This window comes from Coenobita brevimanus, chromosome 104 (genome assembly GCF_032717465.1).
Source record: "Coenobita brevimanus isolate Jiangsu-jjx chromosome 104, ASM3271746v2, whole genome shotgun sequence".
Classification (NCBI taxonomy): domain Eukaryota; kingdom Metazoa; phylum Arthropoda; class Malacostraca; order Decapoda; family Coenobitidae; genus Coenobita; species Coenobita brevimanus.
The window spans coordinates 16,786,834-16,802,885 of NC_137057.1; the positions used below are offsets into that span (position 1 = coordinate 16,786,834).

Here is a 16,052-nt window from a genome sequence, read left to right on the forward strand (position 1 = left end):
GGCCTCCTGCCACGCCCGCAGATGAGAGACAGCCTCTAGCTGTTCTACGCCCATACGTCGTCCTCCAACGTCCACCTGCCTTAGTTCCAGTCCCCAGCCAGGGAGCCCACCACTGACAGCTTGGTGGCAGGGCCCTGTACTGTCCCCGGGGTTACTCTCCCTGCAGCCGGCCCCTGAGGAGGACCTGCCCCTGACGGACCCCTCCCCGGAATGATGCCGCAGTCCCCTCCTGACGGCGAAGTACCCAGGAGTGGACCGCAGCCCCCGGGTCTCCGACAGCACACCCAGCTCCGCGGGGCGAGACCCACCCCATTCCCGACCGAGGCGACTTGGATCCTCCACCCAGCGGCTCAGAAGGCGTCTGGAGGAGTTGTTTGGCCCCTACCCCGCCAGCCAGACCTCTGCCCCAGCCCCCAGCACCCGGGGCCTTTCATCACGCCCGCGTGGGACGATATCAACCTACCTGGACTATAAGACTCAGGTGTGGATCAGTACGAGGACATAGAGTGCCAAAAGTGGAATCATTAAGTGACCGTGACCAGACAGTGACTTAAAGTGCAGTGTGATAGAAGTAAGGCTCCCATACCCGAAGTAGTGATATCATTATTCAGCAAACCCCGCCCGTCCCTTGCACCTATACCAACCTAGACTCTCTCCTACCCCCCAAGTACTCCCTGCAACAAGATCAAGTCAGTGCCCCCCCCCCTCCCAGTGATCATCATAACGTTGGATATAAGAAGTCTCATGTGACCTGGAGCCAGAGTTCCTAGAGACTGAATATAAATAATAACCCCGAGGCACCTAAAATCGTACTGTGAACTGTACCACCCCATACTGTGAACTTTACCACCCTGAATTGTGAACTGTGACTATCACGTATCCTGCGAGATACGCTCACCCCTATTCAGGAGCCTCAGAACTGATGAATCAGAAATATTGTGAGACATCTTATTGCCCTTGTGTACACTTAGTGAATATACGTGCAAGGTGTTGCCTTGAGTTTTTATGCCCCGTTCCTCCTATATTTGTAGTATCGCCCCAGTCTTGAAAAGAACCTAATACTTGGCCAGGCGTTCTTAGGACGGGAAGTCGCCCTAAAAACACCTAGCATAACATATATATATATATATATATATATATATATATATATATATATATATATAATTGCGCTTCATAGGTGCTCGAATACATATCTTTACGATGAACCATAATGAGGCACCAAACACTTGCGTTGGCTACTTAATGGCTATTAAAGCTACCATTGCAGTCTGTTTTATGATACTACAGTACTTGGTGTTACCTGGAATAGAATAACTGAGTTGTTCTGACAAGGCGAGGCACAATCACTTCACTACGGTGCCGTATTTTTTGTTATCATATTCCCACTGCTTTTATACGTCGGCTTATGAGACCAAGAAATAGTGAGGGGTTATTGGAGGCCATGTTTGAGTTCCCCCCCATTAGAAAACTCTCCTCTAAAATGAATACAATCTTCCTCAAATGGCAAGAACCATCTTTAAAATTTAGCCCTTCTGAATAACGGGAATAATCTTCAGTTTTTGAGTAAATCGCACCAAGTGTATGACTTGTATACTTCTGAAGCATTCCCATTTCTTCACTCTTACCTTCTCATTCACTTTCACTCATCAGTATGCGTTGCGCTCTCTCACTCAAGCTTTCTCTTTCACTCACAGACTCTCACACACAGATTCAGGCTGGCACACTCTGAGAATTTCACACTCACTCTTACTCGCTGACTCTTGCTATCTTTCTCACACTCGATCTCTCTCATTCACTGTCACTCGCAAATTTTTACTCACTCTTGAACTCACCGTCATTACCCATGGCTTGTACTCTCTCTCTCAGACCTTTTCCTTTCTTTTTTTATTATCTGATGCAATAATTATTATGCGGTGCTGGGTAGGGGTGCCTTCATGCGAGGATACCGATTTAACCAGGCGTCTCCACTGCCTCGCTATACGAATGTCCCTCAGTAACATCCCTGTCCCCGGAAAGGATGATGGTCGACTGGAGGAGGGTAGTTCAAGCGTGCAGTTCACTGGCTTTACTTGGAGATAAGCCTGGGGTTACACCTACTTCTAATACATAATATCTATCTATCCATAGCCAAACGCCTTAATCCCGCAAGAGGTGGCCAAAATAGTCTCTATGTCGCCCTGTTTCTTGCCATTATGTTGCCCCCCCCCCCCCAACTTACAACCCCCCTCTCTCATACACCTCGACTCCATCCATCCATCTCATCCTCAAATTCAAATTCAAATTCAAATTGGTTTATTGCCCAAGTAGTTACTATATATACACAGTAAATTTGCGTGACTGGACCCGATAAATGTGATCATTTTTGACAGGCCCCTTGTAAGTAATTCATTTAATATATAGCCTTAGAACTGGTCAGATCTATTACAAGATTATAACTATCTATACATTCAGACATTTCTGTATATATATATATATATATATATATATATATGTAGGTGGGGACGCTCACCATCCACTCACTCGATGTAGTGCAGCTCTCGGGTGTCTGCCCTTTCCTCTCCATCCTTCTTTCCTTCCATTCTCTTCTGTCTTTCTTTCCTTCATTCTTTCCTTGTCCTTCCGCTTACGGGTAACTTTACGCTCCCTCTCCTGTCTTTCTTTCCTTCATTCTTTCCACTTCCTTCAGCCCGTGGGTGACTCTACACTGAGTGACAAGTCAAATGGTTTCCTGTGCACCAGGAAACCATTTACTACGCTGGGTGGTAACCATATAACTAAATTTTGGCGCCTGGTGGTTTAGTGGGTAATTGTTGCGCTCCAATCTGATTAAGCCGGTGGAGGTTTATACCCAATGGGTGGTTGGGGTTTATTGCTCACGTAATGCCACTCAGGGATGAGTGAGGCTGGTCACTCATATTAAATGTCAGGACCAACTTACCTAGCCCCGGCCTCCTACGCTCCTCATGGGGCAATGTAGGACTGGATGATGATGATGATGTAATATTCCCAGTGATTTAGCCAGTCTCCATCTCCCTCTACCCCCCCCCCCCCACTTCTTCACCTCATTCACATACACTCTTTGTCAGTCTCTCACTCTCCATCCTCTCGATCCACATGGCCAAACCACCTCAGTGTATTTCTCCTAAACCTTTCTATTACATCCACATCCACACCTCAACACTCTTTCACTTCGTCATTTGTCAGTCTGCCTGTCCATGCAACCCCACATGTTCCTCTCATCTAATTAATTTCTACTGCTCTCTCTCTTGACTTGTGTCCAGCAAGGTCCAAGCTTCGCTGCCATACGCTAGAGTTGGACCACAAGACTATCATGCAGCGACATTTTTACTTTCATGGTCTATCCCCTGTTTTCTATCACGCTTTTAGTGAACCAGCAACCTTTCTTCCCTGTTGTACCCTATCTAGCACTTCATCATCTAAACTTCCATCCTTACTTATCACACTACCCAAGTACTCAGATGCACTCACATTTTCCATTTCCTCACCATCCAACCTCTCTGTGCATTCAGTGACTTCATTTCATTCGAAGACCATAACTTTACCCTTCCCTACATTCACCTTTGGATTCCATTTCTTACACACTCCCCCAAACTCATTCACCAAGCCTTGCAGTTCCCTTTCGTCTTCAGTTAACAATACAGTATCATCTGCAAACAATAGAACAGGAAGTTACCAAACGCTGCCGTCTCTCGTTAGGGCTGCTCCAACATCCACTGCCCTACCTTGTGTCCCTTTTATAACTTCATCCATATACAAATTGAACAGCCATGGAGACATGACACATCCCTGTTTTAATCCAACTTTCAGAGAGAAGAACTCATTCGATTCACCATCCACATGCAATGCAGCCCTGGTGCCCTCATATATTCTGTTCACAGCATTCAACAGCTTCCCTTTTACTACATGTATTTGTGATATTTTCCAAATTTCTTGTCTATCCACTCTGTCATATGCTTTCTTCAAATCTATGAAAGCAACATACAACTTCTTTCCTTTCTCTAGAAACTTTTCCACTAAACATCGTGGGATGAATATTTGATCAACACAACCTCTTCCTTTCCTAAAACCTCCCTGTTCTTCTCCAACTAATTCCTCTGTTATTTCCTTAACTTTGTCGAAAAGTATCCTTCCATATAATTTTCTTATTACACTCAGAAGACAAATGCTGCTATGATTACCATACACTTCTTTTTCCTCTTTTCCTCTGTACAGGGGAATAATTATACTTGACTTCCAATCCTTCGGGACTCTACCTTCATCCCAGGCCAATCTGCGCATTTTCCATGTCCATTCTACTACTACCGTATCTCTTCCCCATCCTTCAGCATTTTACCATGAACACACTCCATCAGTAATTGGGGCTTTCCCATTCTGACTTTTTTCATCGCTTCCACTACTTCCAGCCTACTGATCTGTTCCTCCTTTTTCATTTCCCTCCTCCTCCCAGCCATTCCCCAGCCACTTATCACTCTCTGTGTTCATCAGTTCCTAAAAGTGTTCACCCAATCTGCTCATTTTTCCTTCCTTCTCCACCAGCAATATGCAGTTTTCATCTTTTACTCCCATACTACCTTATTTATCATCCTGTCTTACTGTCTTACCCTCCTTCCGGAACATTTTCTTACATTCCCTCCACTTTACACTCAGATTCCTTCCAAACTCTTCATCCACTCTCTTACTAATCGTTTTACCTCTCTCCTCTTCCCTATTTACAACTCCCTATTCCGTCTCTCAACTTCCTCCATGCCTCTACTTCCTAACCACTCAACATATGCTTTCTTCTATTCCTTCACATCTTGTGTCGCCTCTGCTTTCCACCATGCTGTTCCTTGGATCTCCCTTCGTCTTCTCCTCACTCTACACACCACTGCATATGTCGCACAGATTTCATCTGTGAATATCTTGCACACATCTTCCACCTCCCCCAGCTGCTCCAAATCATATGTGACAGTGGCTGCTCCACTTCTCTCTCATAGTCTGCCTTTTTTTTTTTTTTTTATTCTCCAGCAACCTTTCTACCCTTTTTATATGAACTGCTTCCTCCTGCCCTTCTCTCCTTCCATTTATCCATCGCATTTGTACCTTGACTTCACCACCACCAAGTCATCCCCAACCTCTGTATGTTTTCGCATCCAGCACATATCTTCTCATCTTCTCATTCACACACGTATAAAGTCATTACCTTTCATTCATTCAGCTTACCACGCACTCTTCTCATCACTCGCCATTAATACCTGTGGATCATTTTGTGCCTAAAGAGGGTATTGGCTATCACCAGTCCTCTCCCAACACAATGTCCACTAGAACACTACAGTTCTAATCCACTTCTCACCAACTACTCCATCCACTTTCACATTCCCTACTTTTCCATTCAGATTTTCAATAAAAAACACTCTTTCATTCCTCGCAAACTTTTCCATGCATGTGTCCACATATGCCCAGAACTCTCCTTTCACTCTGCTTGCACGGTCTTCTGTCGGTGCATACACATACACACACGATCGTCCACGCTTACATCCTAGCTTTCAGTCTTACCCACACAATCGTTGAAGCAACTGATACATACTCTCTTATATTCTCCTTCCATCTTTTGCATAAGACCATACACCTTCCTATGCCCTCCCCCCTCCCCTATTCTCACCTATTCCTGCACATATACCCAGTCCATACTCCCTCTCTCTCATACTCTCAAAACTCCATTTCATCTCAGTCAATTCCCATATGTTCACTTCTGCATCCTCACGCACCTGAAAAATCTCTCTTTCACCTCATCATTTGTACCCCTTGCACTCCACGTTACCATCCTCATCGTGTTCTTTGTCCCGTCCTTGGTCGTCGTCTGTGGGTTTGTCCGGGTCCGAGGTGTTTTGCTTGTCTTTTTATTTTGTTGTTTTCCAGGGGGGGGGGGGACACTAACCCTCCGCCAACCCAGTTTTTGACAGGAAGGGAACGCGTGTGTTTACCCCCCTGCATATTAAGTGATTTCGTGGCTTCCAAGAAGTCATTTAGCTTGTCGCTCAATGTAGGGTCACCCTGGCGTCACCCTACATTGAGTGAGTGAATGATGGGAGCCCCTCATTCACCTCATATACTTTTTATTTATTTATACATTGTACGTCTATACGAAAAAAAGATAGATCCCAGAGAACAACATGTACTATGTAAATCGCAAAGTAAGAGGTGCTGGAATGCATTCTAATCTGACGGGAAAACGAATCTAGGGGGTGTGAGTCAGCTGCCATGATAAATTGATATAGACAATGCAGTTGTGTCATGAGGCTGCTGGGCATTACTCAACCTATGTCATGGTCTGCATAACTATTTCTAGGCATTCCATGATGATTAGCGCCATTTATTGTTCTCTGGGGTCAAATAGCAGTCACGTAGATCTCACTGGGGTTGCGACCACATTGTACACTTTTATTATGACATATCGCACCATAATGTGGAACGAGTCCACGATACATAGAACATACGGTACACTGACAAAAAACATGTTTATTTGTGAGATGACAGAAAATGTTTAATGTATCGAGTACGTCACAAGGGAAGAAAGGGAAGAAAAGCGGAAAGGCTAGCAAGGATTGTGGGAAAACAGAAACTGGAGATGTTCTTTGTATATAAACAAGCATCACAATTATCAGCGGACATCTATGCAGTGTAGTGTTGAAAGTAGTGACATACATACCAAGGCTACAGCATCAGAGGCGACCATCTCTTGAGGGGTGAGGATGGCGAGGTAGGCAACGTTAGTGAGGACGTAGATCAGCGTCAGCAAGGACATGGAACTCAGGATAGCCACAGGTGTGTCCCTGATGCAAATGTAGTATCTCTTGAGCATACATCACGGATAGTTATCACATCCCTGTCTCGTACTGTCACATTATTTTATCATCTAGAAACTAATGATATTTATCATACTCTTAACGTAAAGTTTGATTCTTATTGCTCCTGACGATCTTATTGAACTTCGTAAGGACCTCTGGGACTAAGGAGGCTACTCCGTGCAGGTGTGTTAAATGCACAGTACCATATGGACAGGAAGGACCAATGCTATGAGTGTGGTAAATGTACCACACGGCTTTTAACATCACTCTCTGAAACCAGATTGTGGGAGGTACTGGGTCACTATTCATTTTCAGTCCTCATATCTTAACATCTGTCTCCAGTCATCCTCAGGCGTTCAGTCAACAAGCGCGTGCGCCCCTGTATGTGTGTGTGTGTGTGTGTGTGTGTGTGTGTGTGTGTGTGTGTGTGTGTGTGTGTGTGTGTGTGTGTGTGTGTGTACTAACTGTGGTACTTTGCTGACTTCGTTCGGTAAAAAGAGGACATTGAAAAAAATAAATACATGAGAAATTACTGGAGTAAATATGCTTGTAAAACTTTGCACCAGTTTTTGTAAATAGTTTAATGACTTTAACTGTATACTGTGGGCAAAAAATGCTCTAAATTAAGTAAAAGCATGACGACGTAGTACTTGCCACAATAGATAATAGCATGTTTACAAGCCTGGCTTGCCTTACCATCATTCTAAATACTCAATGAAGATAATCATGGCGCTTGGGTGGTTATTTCACAAGTATTACGTTCTCACAGTGGCAGTACAACGAAATTACTTGAATTAGCAGATTCAGCTACGTGCCAGGAGATGGAAAATATGCTGGAATGCCAGGAAAATACCTGTAATGTCAGGAAGATGCACGGCCAAGGTAAGTAGAGGCATTTTCTTACAAAATGTCATGAATTCTATTAGGACAACAGTGGTTTACATCAGACAATAAAAAAAAAAACTCCTGTTTAAGAGGGTACAGTCGCATTCATAAATATTTGGTCCACCTGATATTGAAGCTATGGAATCCATCCTGCCCTAACTACTGCAAGTCTTTGTTTAGATGACCCTCAGCTTGGAAACTAACCCCAGTGTAGTTTAAAGTAGAATCTGGTTGCATTGCAGCTTAAGCCCAATAGAAATTATGAAGAAAATACAATACATTCCTGATTGCATATGAATTTTGTGGATTATAATGAAAACCAATGATAAAGCAGTTTCGGCGGTGGGACTTAACATTCTTCTGATTCCGTTGCTTGGTGAATTTTTGACCGTTCTTGAATACAATGATGGCACTTTGTTTTTGTTTCAGAGCACTTTGATTGCAGTTGTATAGCAGTTCAATCCAACAGAAACACTGAGTAAAATATTACAATTTGCCCGCGAGAGGATGGGTTTAGTGATTTACTGTGAAAACTAACTACGTCAACTCTTTGTCCATACAAGCTCTCCATCAGGTGATTAGAAGGGTAAGGAGTTAGCCAAGACGACATCATCTGGCAGTGTAAATAACTAGTTAACATGGCAGTTTAAGTCAATTAATATATTGGGGTTTTCATTTAGGTAGCGTTCTGCAATAGGGTTGTGGGGCGCAAAAATAAATATCAGGTTAATTACAAGGACATTATGTAACTGTGTCTTCTAATACAGATATAATTATAAGCTCTTTGTTTCCCAATACGGTGTGAATTCCTGTTTACTGGATTAATTAAACTAATTCTGCATATATATATATATATATATATATATATATATATATATATATATATATATATATATATATATATATATATATATATATATATATATATATATATATATATATATATATATATAAGTAGCACCATGTATATATATATATATATATATATATATATATATATATATATATATATATATATATATATATATATATGAACCCTCTGTGATACAGTGGTAAAGTGTGCGTTTTCGCACACTGGAGAGCGAGGGTTCGCGCCCCGCCAGGGTAAAAAACTTTGGGAGCGTTCTCCTTGCCATGTACTGCTTGGCGGACATCAGGGGTGCTGTGGTTGAACCAGTGTCACATACTATAAAGTATGCTTACACCCAGTCGGCTTGCACGGGCCGATTACACTTGGTTCACAGACTACACACACATCCAAAGCCACTCCAACACTACAATTACACTTACAAGCACTTCTCACCCTACATACAACCTCTACCAGACAGCCTAAGCCACTTGGTAGAGATACATTGGCTGTATCGTCCCCACTTCGGTTGGGATAGGCCAGTCCTGCAGTGGACACTCAAACGGCTGATGATGATGATGATGATGATATATATGTATATGTATATATCTGTATATACTGAATTTTATCACTGAATATTGTAATCTGCAATCATACAGCTATATATCCACATAGCTTTAAACTCAGCCCCCTAACACCAAACACACTCACACCTATACACAAAGAATGCGTGCGTAGGTGTGTGTGTGTGTGTGTGTGTGTGTGTGTGTGTGTGTGTGTGTGTGTGTGTGTGTGTGTGTGTGTGGGTGGGTGTGTGTGTGTGTGTGTATTTAGATGAAGGGAAAGAGCATTTGAAATGATCGTTGGACCATTAAACAAGACATCACAAGAAAACACAGGTGACTCAAATGAATCGTCATCACTACCGTCCGAATTGTGGAGACTGGTCAGAGCTTCTGTCTACCTATCTATTGCCAGACGCCATAATCCCATATGAAAAAATTGCTCCTCAGAGACAATGCTGTCATTAATCACCAACAACCACCAAAGCCATCCCACGCAGCAATATTGTTATCAATCCCACCCGCTCCTATTCATAGTTATATTTCTTCACTATTTCTCGTAGGGCGAAAATGTTATAAATCTAGCTGGTATTTGATGACGTCTCTAGGGTCGTCTAGATTGTGATTCGCTGTCCAGTAAAGGTGGAACAGGCTCCAGACTCACCAGGATGCATCTAATATTTATTGACACAGTTACACTTGAGCGACACATGCCTGTCGGGGAGGGATTAATGAAAACTACAGTTAACTCTTACAATTCGAAAAATGTCTCGTAAACAGAGTAAACTCATATTGTGATGGCAAAATTTAAATATACAAGTCATCCTCACACTGGAGTGGTTAAAGAATATGCAAAATGACAGTCTTGCAAATTAACACTATTAACAGCATGGAAGCATGGGTGAAGTGGAACCAGTTAATGTCTCACCTGTTGTTGTTCTTGAGTTCCTCCACCACGTTGCAGATTTGTTCCCTGGTGGATGAAACACACTGTTAGCACAGACTGGCATGTGCACTCACCGATCACAACCCCTTTGATCCAATAACATAATTATAATTTTATCCAAGTTACCTCCAGATAACTCGGTTCAGGTTTGGAAAGACTTCTAGAACTGGAAGAGATACGTATACAGTAGACTTTGTTGACTCCTTCACCTCAAAGACATCTCCCTTAAGTTGAGTACAGCTGTATAAAACTAATGTGTGTCTTTGAGGTGAAGGGGTTAACATTACATTTCTCCTCGCCCAAAAGTCAAAAATACACTTGATGAAATTATATAGAAACTTATAATAAATCACGAGATATACTGACCGATCCATTTCTGACACAACAGCATCACCAGTCTTGTTGTAAGAAGATAAGGACCTGAAACAAGCTAAAGACGCACAGATATCCCATTCAATCTCTCCTACATTCACTAAATATACAGTGTGTATATATATATATATATATATATTCTTTCTGTCTACAGCATTCCCACCTACCAGCCATTGTAAGTGAAGAAACTGTGGAAGCACGCAGTTGCGATAGCTGCAGGTGCCCAGTTGCTGCCGCTGAAGGCGTGATGGTAATGACTAGTGTGGCCACGGGCGAGATGCACAACACCCACTATCACGATCACTGTGAGTGCCACCAGCTTGCTTACTACAAACAGTTTCTGCACCTGGCCAACCCACCGCACTCTCAGGCAATTCATCCATGACTGTAATGCTGTAAAGCAGGACCTAGGTATCAGGGCTTTAACCAGTTCATGACAATTCCTCCACATTATACACCCGGTGGTTGCCGTTCCCTTTGTAGCTATACATCTGGTTGGGCGTAATGGAAAGTTTTTTCAAGGTACATAGGGAGGAATTATATATATATATATATATATATATATATATATATATATATATATATATATATATATATATATATATATATATATATATATATATATATATATATATATATATATATATATATATATATATATATATATATATATATATATATTGCCAGACGCCTCAATCCCGTTTGGGGTGGCCACAAACAAATCGCCCCCAAGTCGCCCTGTCCCCCGCCATTTCACTGACCTGCTCCCAACTCACACACCCCTCTCTCATATACCTCTCCACCCCATCCCTCCATCTCATCCTCTGCCTCTCCCTCCCTCTTCCCTCCTCCACCTCACTCACATACACTCTCTTCGTCAGTCTTTCACCCTCCATCCTCTCCACATGGCCAAACCACCTCAGTGTGTTCCTCATAACGCTTCCTATCACATCCACATCCACACCACAACGCTCCTTTATATCCTTATTCGTCAGCCTGTCTCTCCATGTGATTCCACAGGCTCCTCTTAAATTACTCATTTCCACTGCTCTCACTCTTGACTTGTGTCCTTCCAACAACGTACAAGCTTCACTTCCATACGTTAGAGTTGGTATCGCAATACTGTCATGTAGTAACTTTTTCACTTCCATGCTCACTTCCCTGTTTCTTATCACTGCTTTCAAAGAACCAGCAACCTTTCTTCCCTGCTGTACCCTTTCAAGCACTTCATCCTCCAAACCTCCATCCTTACTCATCACACTACCCAAGTACTTAAACGTACTCACATTTTCCAATTCCTCACCATCCAACCTCGCTGTACATTCACTGACTTCACCTCTCTCAAAGACCATCACTTTACTCTTCCCTACATTCACCTTTAGATTCCGTTTCTTACACACTCTCCCAAACTCATCCACAAAGCCTTGCAGCTTCCCTTCGTCTTCACTCAACAACACAGTATCATCTGCAAACAACTGTACAGGGAGTTTCCAAACACTATTGTCTCTCACCAGGGCCACTCCAACATCCACTACCCTACCTTGTACCTCTTTTATTACCCCATCCATGTACAGATTGAACAACCATGGAGACATGACACATCCCTGTTTCAACCCAACTTTCAAAGAGAAAAATTCACTTAGTTCACCATCCACACGCACTTCAGCCTTCGCACCATCGTACATACTCTTCACAGCATTCATCAACTTCCCATCTACTCCATATATTCTTAACACTTTCCACAATCCTTGTCTATCCACCCTGTCATATGCTTTCTCCAAATCCATGAAAGCCTCATATAACTTCTGTCCCTTCTCTAGAAACTTTTCCACTAAAGATCTAAGAATGAATATCTGATCTACACAACCTCTTCCCTTCCTAAAGCCTCCTTGTTCTTCTCCAACTAATTCCTCTGTTCTTTCTCTAACTCTGTCAATAAGTATCCTACCATACACTTTTCCTGTTACACTAAGAAAACAAATGCCCCTATGATTACTATACACTTCGTTTCCCCTTTTCCTTTGCACAAAGGAATAATTATACCTGACTTCCAATCCTTCGGGACTCTACCTTCCTCCCAGGCCGATCTGCACGTCTTCCACATCCATTTTACTACTATCTCTCCCCCATATAATATTATAATATATATTATATATATTATAATATATTATATACATTATTGATACATATGTTATATATATATATATATATATATATATATATATATATATATATATATATATGTATTATATATATACATGTATTGTATATTTATTATGTATATGTATATACATATTATGTATATAAAATATATATGTGTATTTATTATATATATGTATATAATGTATATATAATATATATTATGTGTATATAATATATATTAGGCTATATGTATATACAGAATATATGTATATATTGCAGTAGAGAGAGAGAGAGAGAGAGAGAGAGAGAGAGAGATGCTTGGACACATTGCATTAAAAATACTGGAGGTCATAGGCATAGGTAAGACAGTTCCAGAGTTGACCTGTTGTTGCATACATAAATGACGGAATATAGGTTAACTTTGGCACTGAAGAGATGGACACACAAGGAGTGAGAGTTTGCTGCCAGACGGATGCTGCGTGTCCGCCATATCTGGGGAGGGATGCAAGCAGACAATTTATATGAGCAGTGACCACCGAAGTTGCGATTTTAAGGAGATAAAGATTATACAATGTGATGAAAAGTGAGTGTGTGTGTGTGTGTGTGTGTGTGTGTGAGAGAGAGAGAGAGAGAGAGAGAGAGAGAGAGAGAGAGAGGTTGACGGGAGTTAGTGAATGGATGGGAGTTGATGACAAACCTTTGCCTCCACCCTCATTAATGCTGCTGACACTTCTGTTGAGCTCTTTCGTTATTACTGTTTTCTGGACTCTAACCACATCCGTAAGTGGGAAAAAAGGTCAGGGATATTATCATGACTTCAGAGATGGACTTCTGTAGGAGATGTTGTATGCCAATGATTTGGTGTTGACTGCAGAGAAAGAAAGAGTGGCGGAGGAAAGATTTAGGAAGTAGAGGGACGGTATGGTGCAGATAAAACAAAGGTGGTGGTATCTAGGTTTGTTGATGGCGGTACTGCCAAAAGAGAGAGACAGTGGCCATGTGTGGCTTGCCACAGGGGCATGGGAAGTAATTTTACCTTGTGCAGTGTTTGTGATAAGTGGGTGCATAAGAGATGTAATGGTATTTGAGATAGACTGCGAGATACTGTAATACTGTTTTCATCTGTGCGGTGTGTCTGGGAGAACCTGTGGAGATTGTCGGAAGTGAAAGGATTGATCTTGCTGGCGAGTCTCTTGAATGTGTTAAAGAGTTTTGTTACTTAGGAGACATGTGTTGTGCTCTGTGGCTAGAGTGAGGAGTAGCTGGAAGAAGTTCAGTGAGCAGTGGCCTTTCCTGACAATGAGAGGGCTCTCTCTCTGTACTAAGGGATTTTGTATATTACTATGGTAGTGAGACCTGGGTAGTTAAGGAAGAGCATATTCTTAGGCTAAAGCGTACGTAAATGGCAATGAGTAGGTGGATGTGCGGTGTATCCTTGGATGTAAGGCCTTGGGAAGCTAAGTTTGCGCAGTTGAGAGGAAGGATGGGACTGGAATGTATTGGTGTTGTGATGAGGAGGGGCAGACTGAGATGGTTTGGGCATGTGGAGAGGGTGGGGGATGACCAGTGGGTGCAAAAAGTGAGAAGTGTTAATGTTGGGGGTGGGTTTGCAAAAGGGAGACCGAGAAAAACCTGGGACGAGGTCATAGAGTGTGACCTCATGGATAAGGGACTGAATATTGAGGCTGACAGAGATCGAACAACATTGACAGCTACCACTGGGTGACCAAAGCCGACACATGCAAGGATTTTGGAGCTATTATAAACGAAACGAAACAAAACGAGGTATTCCTAACTTACTGAGAAGTAAAATGGCGATGACCATTACTGGCAGCCTAGGAACGTTGTAGCAGGTGCCAGTAATAGACTGGACGAGGTAGGATGAGAAGGTGAGCGCCACTATAGCTGTTCCACCACTGTTCCTCACCGTCAGCCACACCCACGCGCTGAGGAAAGCAGGGAGGGGCCCGAAAGACTTGTGCAAGTAGCTGTACAAACCACCACTGTCGGGGAACATCGTGCCTGCCGATAGTTTCACAACAGTTAAGTAAAAATAGAACAGACATACTGAATCAGTCGTAAATGACAGAGGAACATATAAATTATTCAGTATTTCAGTGAAGCAAACAAATGAAAAAGAGTTGACGTAAATTATTTCTGGCAGAATTAGAATAAAAAATTGGTAAATCATGAGAAAATTGCAGCTGAGTATAATAATGAACGAGTGGACAAGCTACCTCTAGCATATTTTACATTAGAATGTAGCAAATAAGAAATGTGTGTGACATGTGAACTTTGCAGCTGAATGAAATAATGAAAGAGAACAGACACAGTAATGCTAGCAAAATATACATAAAATAATTATGGAAAGAGGTCTATCTATCTATCTATAGCCCGACGCCCTAATCCTGCAAAGGGTGGCTGCAGATAAAACGCCTCCAAGTCGCTCTGTCACCCACCATTTGACTACTCTCCCCCCAACTCACCTCCCCCTCCCTCATATACCTCTCAACTCCATCCCTCCACCTCATCCTCGGTCTACCCCTCCCTCTCCCTCCCTCCACCTCACCTACATACACCCTCTCAGTCAGTCTTTCATTCTCCATTCTCTCCACATATCCAAACCACCTCAGTGTATTTCTCCTAATCTTCTCAACCACATTCACATCCACCCCACAACGTTCCTTCACGTCTTCATTCGTCACCCTCTCCCTCATGTCACTCCACATGCTCCTCTCAAGTAACTCATTTCCACTGCTCTCATTCTTGACTTGTTCCCCTCTTGCAAAGTCCACGCCTCGCTTCCATACGTCGGGGTAGGGATCACAATACTATCATGCAGTGAGTTAACTTCCATACTCACCTCCCTATTTCTCATCACTGCTTTCAGTGAACCAACAACCTTCCTTCCCTGCTGTACCCTTTCACGCACTTCATCCCCCAAAGTTCCATCCTTACTCATCACACCACCCAAGTACTTGAATGCACTCACATTCTCCATATCCTCACCATCCAACCTCACTGCACATTCTGTGACTTCATTCCTCTCAAACACCATAACTTTACTTTTGTTTACATTAACTTTCAGATTCATCTTCCTACACACTGTCCCAAATTCATTCACCAAACCTTGCAACTCCCATTCATCTTCACTCAACAATACTGTATCATCAGCAAACAGCAACACCGGAATCTTCCAAATCTCACCCTCATTCATTAGAGCAACCCCCATATCCACTGCCTTACCTTGCACCTCCTTTACAACCCCATCCATATATATATTAAACAGCCATGGAGACATCACACAACCCTGTTTCAGTCCCACACTGAGATCAAAGAACTCACTCAGCTCACCATCCACTCGCACCGTAGCCCAAGCTCCTTCGTACATACTCTTCTCAGCACTCAACAATTTCCCCTCCACTCCATATATTCTTAATACCTTCCAC

The 16,052-nt window shown here is 42.5% G+C and overlaps 1 protein-coding gene across 1 annotated transcript in view; it reads right to left on the reverse strand.

The window, feature by feature from the left end:
- Nucleotides 1–6,238: 6,238 nt before the first annotated feature.
- Nucleotides 6,239–16,052, reverse strand: part of LOC145416020 (Y+L amino acid transporter 2-like) — a 17,292-nt gene continuing 7,478 nt past the window's right edge. The window contains exons 2-6 of the mRNA XM_080285120.1: nucleotides 14,404–14,625; nucleotides 10,629–10,854; nucleotides 10,072–10,116; nucleotides 6,710–6,851; nucleotides 6,239–6,256 (exon numbers count right to left, since the gene is read on the reverse strand). Of these exons, the coding sequence (XP_080141246.1) occupies nucleotides 6,239–6,256; nucleotides 6,710–6,851; nucleotides 10,072–10,116; nucleotides 10,629–10,854; nucleotides 14,404–14,625 (653 nt within the window). The remainder of the gene's footprint in view (nucleotides 6,257–6,709; nucleotides 6,852–10,071; nucleotides 10,117–10,628; nucleotides 10,855–14,403; nucleotides 14,626–16,052) is intronic.